The sequence below is a fragment of the Tubulanus polymorphus genome, chromosome 8, assembly GCF_964204645.1.
Source record: "Tubulanus polymorphus chromosome 8, tnTubPoly1.2, whole genome shotgun sequence".
Lineage (NCBI taxonomy): Eukaryota > Metazoa > Nemertea > Palaeonemertea > Tubulaniformes > Tubulanidae > Tubulanus > Tubulanus polymorphus.
In genome coordinates, this window is record NC_134032.1 from 3,606,212 (window position 1) to 3,617,101 (window position 10,890).

At 38.4% G+C, this 10,890-nt stretch overlaps 1 protein-coding gene across 1 annotated transcript; it reads left to right on the forward strand.

The window, feature by feature from the left end:
• The first annotated feature begins 1,700 nt into the window (after nt 1-1,700).
• On the forward strand, nt 1,701-2,606 carry LOC141910042 (uncharacterized). Its single transcript, XM_074800740.1, has one exon. It carries the CDS (start codon nt 1,701-1,703, stop codon nt 2,604-2,606), a length of 906 nt encoding a protein of 301 aa, XP_074656841.1.
• The last annotated feature ends 8,284 nt before the right edge of the window (nt 2,607-10,890 follow it).

Genomic DNA, 10,890 nt, shown 5'->3' on the forward strand with positions numbered 1-10,890 from the left:
TTGTCGGATTTTCTATTGCAAATTTTGTTTGAATTTCAATCCATGTGTCCGTAAATAAACACAACAATTATATTGTGTTTGTTTGAAACAGTAAAGCACGTAGGCCTCAAAGTAGCACAACTCAATAAACACTTCAAGCGGCCAAACGGTCTCAGATCACCAGCGGTATCGGAAATACTGAATCCGAATAACAAGCGTGATTTCAGCTTACGGATAATCATGTGTTATATACAGTTATTTATCAAATATCCTGTCGATTTGGTAAAGATCGGTGTATACTGAAAACGATACATGGTTGAAGCCCGTGGCCGAATCACTGGTAGTAATAAATTCATTTATTTTGGTACCTCGTCAACACTACAGCTTTTCTCTGCTGCATCTTTCCGGCGTGTTTAGTTTAGGCCTGCGACTCGCCGGTACTTTAATGGTACTTAAATGATATATCGTACTAAATATCCGAAACCATTTTGTAAAGGAAAATAGAATATTGTTAAACTAACTGCCTGAAGCCCGTAGCCAAATCACTGGGAGTAATACATTTATTTGTACTTGATTTGATTTTCATGGCGAGGAGAATGCACAGCGGATCCGCGGAACGACGATGTAAAGACACACGTAGATTCATCGATCTTTACAGCTACAGCTCGACAGTGCTTATAATATTTAGAGCAGTAAATATCCCGTGGATGATGAAGTGTACAGATGAAGAAGATGGGTAATTGTTAAAATCATTCTTTGAAGACCGCGGCTGAGTGTGAAGTCATGCGGCAATAAATTTGTTTATCTATACTTGAATTGATAATCGCAGTGACGAGCAGCCTGTGGTGGATTTCGGGATGACGACTCAGAAAACATGTACAGTTAGATCGAAAGTCATTTTCATTGCTCGAAATGCCAATCAATACACACTAACCAGGTGGGGTACGTTTACCTTTTGGCTGCTTACTATAACAGAACCAGAACGAACCATCTAATTGAAGATGCGCTTTCGGAACATTATATTAGCGTAAGGTTGTAATCATCGATTAGTTTTTTCTCGATTTGGACGTCGCTTATTTTAAATGGAGTTTTATTTTCCCATGCACAAAAGCATCTTGCGACCAATTCAGCTTTCGTGCCCGTCGTCCTTAAACCGCGAGCGCATAAATACGATTTTAATTTGTCTACAGTCAATTTGACAAAATCATCGTATCCCTGGATCTCAGCCATTCTGAAATGAAAATAAAATCAATTTTTCAAATTAAGAAGCTTTCATAACTAACATGTGTATTACGTTTATTTACAGATGGGGAAATATGACAATTGCTGTTTTTGTGAAAACGCAAGAAATTATCCGTTCTCAGAGATAAAAAAACCTCATGTAGATGGAAAATTGATATATTACGACATTGTTCGACGCAATGATCCAACATTTGTGAATCACTGTAAAACCGCACTAGAAAAAATGGGTAAGCAGCTAACAGTGACGTCGAAGGTCTGCTCAAATCATTTCATCGATGGGAGGCCGACCGATATCAACCCTTATCCATACGTTACAAACGAGGAACAAAATATGCCAAAGAAGCGAAAAAATAGAGATTGTTCACGTTCGGTGATTAGTAAGACGACGACAACGCAGCCGATATATACGGGTGTTGCGGTAGACGGTTCAGGTGATGGGAACACGATGAGCCTGACATCGTGCGTCGCATTTGACGCAGATGACGCGGGATGTTGACGTAAAGTTTTTTACCGGTTTCGATAATCGGGCAACTTTGAAAACTATTTTTAATTTCTTGTCTGAAAAAGCTGCCTGTATGGTTTATTGGAAAGGTGGTCAAACAAGAGAAACTCTGTCGAACAATAAGATGGGTAGAAGGAGAAAACTAATCCTCGAAGATGAATATTTCATGGTTTTGATGCGTTTACGTCTGGGGTTATTGGTTCGTGATTTATCGCACCGCTTCAACGTATCAATTTCTGCCGTTAGCTCGATATTTTCAACGTGGATACGTCTAATGAGGCTTGAATTATCATGTATCATTATCTGGCCTTCAAAGAATCAAACCAAAGCTCTTCTACCAGCTGCATTTGTTCAGTTTTATCCGCATACAAGGTGTATCGTGGACCGCACTGAAATTTCTATTGAAACGCCAACAGCGCTCGACCTACAAGCAGCTACTTGGAGCGACTACAAACATTCTAATACGATACAGTTTTTGATTGCCATTACTCCAAATGGATTGATATCGTACGTTTCGCCTTGCTACGGAGGTCGTGCTAGTGATAAATATATATTCACTGATTGCGGTATTCTCGACTTCATTGAACCACACAACGAAATAATGGCCGACCGAGGTTTCAAAGTTCAGGAAATTTTAATGTCAAGACACGCAACGTTAGCAATCCCCCCGAGCGTTTATCATAATGCACAGATGACCAACGATTCAGTGAAAACTACATCCCGAATTGCAAACGTCCGGATATATGTTGAGCAAGCTATAGGGCGGATGAAGAATTTCAGAATTTTAAAGAATACGCTGGAGGTCAAAACCGTTCCTTTAATGGATGATGTAGTTATTGTTTGCGCGGCAATATCAAATCTCAAGCGCGCACTTTGCTCTTAAATTAAGGATCATGTTGTTATTAATTAATTTTTGAAACAATATCTGTTTGTACTAATTCAATAATTACTATGAATAATTTTATGATAAACTGTGTTAATTTAATTCTACCTAAAAATAAAGTTATTTAATAATAAATAATAACTTTATTTCGAATAGGCTTATTAATTAGGCCTGGCCTATTAACTGTTAGGCCCTACTGTAAATATTTATTAGCTGTGAATTGTATATCGAATTATAAATTTTAGCGTTGAAATTGGTTTTCAAAGGATTTGGTTTCCTTAACCTTAATTAAATAATAAAACATTTTTATTTTCAACACATTTGTTTGGTTTTATGGCCATAAAAAATCCCATGTTTGATACATGTACCGTACACGTATGTCTATCCCGGATCCGGCTCGTATTGCCTTGCTCCAACTATAAGTTCAGATTAATCTAAAATCAGTCATGATTCAAAAGTTCCTAATTCTCTCTCTTGGAAATGGCTGGTTGAATACCCAGTGACGGCATCGTAAAATAGAACTGTGGTACCGGTACCCGGCAGTTAAAACTGACCCCGCTGGGACGTTAGATTTAGCTAAATGAAATAGACATTCGGGCCAGCGGTGCACTTAGATCACTCATAACACTAAAGTTAAATTGAATTGAATATATTTTGGCCTTTACGGCTTCCCATAGTCACTCTCCTAGGAGCGCCACTGCATTTGAACTTTGAACTAAAATGGTTGGCAGCCGCTCGAAATATACGCACATTTCGCGAAACAATAGGATATTTCTCAGGCCTACGGATGCGATAAGGTAAGTCTATAGCACCCTAAGAATGATAATAACACACTGATTATAAATCAGTTGCTCGATACTTACCTCAAATGATCATTAAGTCGTAGATGAAGATTCAATCGTCTTTTACTAGGTGATTGTTAAGCGCCATCTAGTGGTCATTGGCAACCCCGAGAAAAATGGCGTTAGAGATAACGAAATTCTCTATTATGCTCGTGTATTTTCTAAGTGTAAAACAGGGTGGTCTACTTTTTCGCCCGGGAGGCTGAATCGGTGATGATTTAGTTGGAAATGGGTTCGTATTGAGAGTTTTCATTTGTTAGTTTTTGGTTCGAAGAATGAGAACCTAAGCTATCGTCAAGTTTCTGTCATGAAGTCACGTGACAAGATTTTTTTTCAGATTGAGTGATACGCCATAATGAAATAGGTCCACATATGTAATTCGCTTGTCTAAAGAATATTATAATTATCATGATTGATATATTCAAATACACTTACTCTGAATAATATCATTTTCTAAAGAGGGTGGCTGAATATTGGTTATACAGCCACCCAGCCATCATTACATCTACTCGCGCATAAATACACCATCAATGGCGAGCCTGTTAAAAAGCGCCAGTACCCGTACGTTCAGCCATACACACGTTGATGCCGACACCGGCTTCCACTTCAAAAGTTAAGAACAAAAATATTAGAAATATTTGTGATCCGATTTACACCAAATAAACCTTTAAAGTAAGGTACTTAGCATCGGATATTGTGCCGAAAATTCTAGATTGATACACTACGTAGTTTTTCAAGTAAGCGCATTTTTAGTGTAAACCAATTATGTTGATTGACAGGCAGCCTCAGCTGCGCGCCTCATTTTATCGTCGACATCAGATGTAAACAATAACATTGCAACATTACCACGTGCGCAATGCAACGGAAAACAAATTGAATTTCTCTAATGGAATATCAATTTCTTTTCATATTTTGCCTTTCTTTTATGTGATTTATAATTTGTACATCGGACTTTGCTTCTTCGAACCCCAGGACTTTGAAGTCCTCTTGTTTGTGTGAAGGTTTAACTTTCATTTACCTCGTCACTTACCTCATTTCATTTACAAATCTTATATGGCCGATGGGTAAAACACAAAAATGAGCAAACGTGTTGTAACAATTATATAATGTTATAATCCTACAGCTATGTTATAATCCTTTAGCTACGTACAGGGAGGTTCAATGTGCTCTAAATCTTTATATAGGCTCTTTATCTTTGTATATTTGGTAAAAAGTTGATTAGACATGTTTAGCTCGGTTATTAGGAATGTGTTTAATTGTGAAATACAAATTTAAAAAATTAATTTGCCAATGACCTTTAATTAAACATGACTGCACGATGGCTGCAGTATCGGGAGATGCTGCAGTAATAGAGGGGCAGTATCATGCTACCAGTTCAATGAGGACTCTACGTTCAACTGTGGCAAGGATTCCACTTTTGGCAACCGAAGACCCACCAGGTTCGCTAGTGCGCATTCAGACAAAATCTCCGGGAATTCTTCTCAGATTCACCTAAAATCTATCCAATTTCTAAAATTTGTCCTAAAAGATGATAGGATGACCGTCAAATCAGGTAACCGTAAGTCACTGTCTTGGCGAAAACAGCCAAGTCTGAAAATCTAGGACACTTAGTTTTAGTAACCAATACGTTTTTCAGCAGCTATTTTCAATGCACTAGATGGCGCTATCTGAGGGGCCATAGGACAAATTAGCTAAATTCATTAAGACCGGCTTAGATGTATATAGATCCCTCCAATAGTATTTATAGTATTGTAAATAGTCGATCTACATATATTTTCTTATCCTTCATTCTCTAAATTCTAATCACTTCAGCGTTGTTTTGTAAATATTCGTATACACATGTGTAATAGTTTTTACTCAAAATACCATGGAAATGGTTGGAGTGTAAATAGAATCGTAATCGTAATCGTAATCGTAGGAACCTTGATATAACCCCTATGACGAGGCCAGTTATTGCACTGAGACTAGTTGACCCACAAATCTTCTCTTATGTTAAAAATTCAATGGCCGGTTTTATAAATAAGCATTTTCTTTTACCCGGGAAATTGAAAATAAATAGAGTTACCCCCCGGGTTAGAGTTACCTGATACCAGTCTATAAAACCGGTATTATGTGTACGAGTAAGCAGGGGACTGCGTACATGCTGTTTCCACGCTATGTTTGTGATATTCTAGGCCTGACTTTGGCAAAATATGATCTCTAGAAATCACAAAACCTACGACAACATGTTTAAAGATGCTGGGTAAAGAGACTTGTGCTCGGTATTTGACACGATGTTTACACCAAAACCAAACTGCACAAACGCTTATTTCAACTACGATCAAATCTCTTGATTTTATTTTGACATTGACGCGAATACAAAATGACACATCACATATATCATTTTGTTTAAAATCTTCATCTTTTATATGTGTGCATGTACAACGCTCTTTTGAAGGGTCTATCTACTTGTATTTACACAGACAATTGCTGAAATTAGATATTTGACAAACTAGTTATTTAGGTCTATTATCTTTAGGTCATACTTTCAAATGAAATCCATTTTCAATAAACCCGAATATATTCAACAGGCAATAACTATGATAACCGTTTTTGAATAGACTATTATTCTTCTAATGTAGGACAACAATTCTATTAAAACAGATAATGATAAGTCTGATAGATCTCGTTTTTGCATATTTTAGGAATTTGATAGTTCAAATAAGTTCATTTTCGATAAAAAAAACCAGGACGATCACAGTTTAAATGACGGATCTAAAAAACGTATTATGGGTACAAGGTATCTATCAATATAATTTTCAAGGAACCGCGGTACATGTTTGGTCGTAGCACATTTCAGATTTTCAGCCATCTGATACTACGGCTCAACCTAGAGCGACTGTGCTCAAATCTAGTACTAAGATCGCTAAAAGTCGATTAACTGCGATAACCGATGTTTGCCCTGGTGCCGATCTCTTTGCCCGACTATATATACATTCTGACTGCTGTTGCTGCTGGTAACTGGCAGCCAGTTAACGGTGACATAAAATAATGTCAGATAAAATCGCGTACTTATAGTGTGATTCGAAGCTAACTCAGTGCATCGATTGGTCTGGTGCCTTGTCCGAAACCGGGTATCCCAACTGGAAAACCCAGTTACTATTTATAGTGAAAGTGAATAAATTCCATGTTTTTAAAAAATTCCGCGATATCGTCATTCCGAGATATGACAACACTGCGATCTCGGGCCTCCTACAGCGCAGAAACTTCGTAGATAAGGACGCATGAAAAGAAAATCCTTCCCTTCTTCCACGTTCGGATAATTCTACATGTAATCGGAATTTAACCAATACACGCATGAAAACTCACACAAAACTGATCGAAAGGAAACCATTTTTGTAAATATGTATGTGTAATATTTTTTCCTCCATATGTATGAAGTGTAGATAAAATCATAACTGTAATCGTAATCGTAATCCTAAGGGTAATTTATTGTAGAACCTTTCCCTTGTCGACGATAAGGAAATCCTATAGTTCAGAAAAATTCCGATAGATGGCGAGCCCCAGAAACACAATATCGCGGTAGTTCAGTGAGATAAGGCGTGATGCTGTTGTATCAATTATCAGTGCTGATTGACAAGTGAGTTCGAGTCCTGTTGGTTGCTTACAGTTTGCGGACAACACTTCAAAGGTCATGGTCGCATCGTGAGGTTAAATGAGTAATCCAATAAAGGGTTAGTCTTAAGAAACCAAGATCCAAGCGACGTAAACTCAAAACAAAAAAACAAACAAACAAACAAATGTTTAGCTCATCATCTCTGTCAGTACTGTTGACGACATTCAAAATACTTTCGAGGAAGTCAAAACTCGAGGAAGGGGATCTAACTTACCGTAGACATATCCAAACGCACCACGATAACTTGGCGGCATCGAAAGGAGAAAAGTGAAAGTACCTACCTTATCATTTTTATAAATATTAAAACGTCGAAATCGCCTGGATTCCATTCTTAAATTTATGCTAATCTTGTTTTCTACTAATTTTCAAATATCATTTGATTTGTGAATACAAAAAGATATTTATGATAATAGTCGATATCATGTCATGACGGACAATATTTCTAAAATGGAGTTTCGACACTACCCATGAAAAATCTTTGGTTCGATGATGTCATTTTTGAAGACAGTTGCTTATAGTCAGTTGATTTAATGTTGTTCCCAATCACGCCTAACCACACCGGGTTCGGTTCTACATATGGTTGAGATTGAGTCAAAAACATCGAAAATGGATTAACGCTCGATTCAAACTCAACTGACTCGCTGTGGAACTGGATCGTGATGACAAACTTTGGAACTCTTTCCAATGAAAACTGTGGAACTAGATGCGTTGACAATCATCGAAACTGAGTCCACTGACAAAGTGTGGAACTCCGTCCAATGACAAACTGTGGAGCTTGATCGCTTTCACCAACGTTTGTGCTACTGGACCGGTGGAGACACCTACCGTCAGGTTTAGAGCTGCTACTGTGAGTTTTATACTGTAAGAAGTGAACAGTCACTGGTTGAGCTGAACCATCACAATCACGCCTTTCACTAACAGTACTGAGCAGAGCTCTTGAACACATCAGATCTTTATTGTCAGCCCATATAACATGCGTGTCATGGAGATTTCGCACTTCTTGGAGACACTGTTTAGGTACCTTCTTTCCTCCTGGTTGTTTTGATAAGGCGTCCAGATCATCGGGACAAACGGTTTTCGTACGATGCTGGATGTGGCTGTCACCTACAATGTACAGAGTGCAGACACCAGGCTTTAGAGTAAGCAATATAGCAACGTGAATACGACCTTCGAACAGGGTCGCCTGAAACATCCAGCAGACGAAACTGTGAACATTACGAATGATGGATTTAAGGGGTGTGGTCTAGGAGGTCCGGGAAGCGATCGTTCAAACCTGTATCCTCTCGGATATTTCAACCTTTCAGGTGTATTTCATCAAAACTATGTTCGTTACACTGAGCGCTGAACCACGCGGAGCTCCGATAGAGGCCTTCGACACGGCTGTTTCAGCCGAGAAATCTCCGTCTTTTCTCTTCTCTAACCTTGCTTCGCGATTTTTCTACAATCCCCCCATCCCCGAGCCGGAGGAGAACAGACCAAATGATTTATGTATGTGGATTAATATATGACGGTATGTGGCGCCACCTACATAAGCGGCGGCAGAAGTAAAATCTATCCATCAAAATTGTCGAAATGCAGAAGAACCGCTCAAAATATCAACGTAAATAATATGATATGCTGACCGTCAAATGCCGACACCATCTCGGAACGTTAAAAATCGCTGTATGTTACTGAATTGAATCTGCAATCTGTGATCAAAGGAAGGATATAACTTCCTAACAAAAAAAAACAAGATGGCGGCGCCCAGTAAGTGCAATACGAAAGACCTGCGTGAACTATTCCTATTATTGTTTCGATGGCGTTTGTCCATTTTCGTTTTGTATCGCTTGCTCGAACTACATTTTGTAGCTTTTCGATCCCAGTTCGAAATTAACACGCGAATGTTCCCTGGATAGTTACGATCGATATTATTATTGCCGTCCGAAAACCAACTGCGAATCAGATCGCTACAATCGAAACAACTATCGCGGGAACGCAAAACATCGTAGTCGTGTGATAATCGTCGGCGACTCAAATCTGAAATACATTAACGAGGAGCGATTCGTAAGGGATAGTGCCGTCGTGGATAAAGTTACTGCCTTCACTATAAATGAAGCAAACGGAACAATAGACAACATACGTGTATACCCGGAATGTATAATTCTACATATCGGAACCAATGGCATCAGGAATACAGGCAACGCCGACCGATGTGTGGCCGCAATGATAAGACTGGTGAATATTATCAAGAGTAAATTTAGTAACTCGAAATAGGTGCTATCCCTCATACCGCCCCGCTTTGATAACCGTCATCTGAATATGCAATGTCATCTCTTCAATGCCACCATTAAATCAATTGCATCTCACGACGCGGGAGTAACCATCTGTAGACCCAACAATTTTAAAGTATATACATATCCCATACTAGACCCGGAGCCTTTTTTGATCATTTTAAGAATATCTATTCCGATAAAAACTGCCCCATCCAAAACGATCTAGTAAACGACGATAGCCCTTCGTTATAGCGTGTTTACTGAATTAGTGAGGATGAAATAACTAAGGCAGCCCTGAAATAAAAAAAATAACAAGTCTCCGGGCCTTGAAATTCTGTAGTATGGTATTAAATATCTAATCGGCCCTGTAACTAAGCTATTCAATCTTATCTCCTCAGGCGGCCATTTCCAGGAAAAGTGGGCAAAAGGAATAATTTTCCCAATTCATAAAAATTGAGATAAAAACAACCCAGATAATTTCAGTGGCAAAACGTTAAATAGATGTTTAAGCAGACTATTCTCTGCAGTTCTCAATGCAAGGATACTTGCATTCCTACAACATTGGAACATAATTGCAAACAATCAGATTTATGCCAAAAGGTCGGAGGAAAGGTCACCTGTTCACTCTTAAAAGACTAATAGAAATGAAATTGTCAACATTGAAAAATGTGTATGTATGCATTTGATTCTGTGTGGCATGAAGGACTAATGAACAAGATAAAAGATCTACAATTCGGAGAAAGGTTGACTGGGATAATCGATAACATGTACTCGAAACTATCTTCCTGTGTTAAGATAAATCATTCCCAGATATCCACCGCCTTCAAATGCTCCACAGGGGTACAACAAGGGACTATTTTGAGCCCTCTTCTATTTAAAATATATGTCAATGACATAACATCATTCCGATGAAAGTTGTGATCCAGTCTCACTCGGGGATACCTTCCTAAATATCTTCTGTATGCCAATGACCTAGTCATTGTGTCAAACAGCAAAGAAGGTTTGCAGAAATGCTTAGACAAGTTCGGTAACTACTGTAAAAAATGGAAGCTGCGTGTCAACAAAAAAAAAGAGCGAAGCAATCGTCTTTAACAAAAAAGGCCAGGTACCATTTAATGTTGACTTCTATAAAGATGGCCGGACTGTTGGGATCGTTAGGAAATTTAAATATCTCGATTTAATTATTACTGCATCAGGCTCATATCAAAGAGCAAAAGAAGAAATTTTTCAATTCTGCCAATAGAGCCATGTCTGCTTTATTAAAATTGACCGGAACTCAAAATTGTGCACCGGATGTGGCCCTCAGGCTATTTGATAATTTAGTGACACCAATTTTACTGTACGGATGTGAAGTCTGGCTACAAACCACACAGCGGCTAAAAAGATAACTAGAACAGGAATATTTAAAGAAATCAATGAAAAGGCGAAACAGCTGATCACTTAAATAAACAAATTCTGTAAATTTATACTTCATGTAAATAGGAGGGCCACTAATTTGGCCGTAGCTGGGGTGTTAGGCAGGTACCCACTGTATA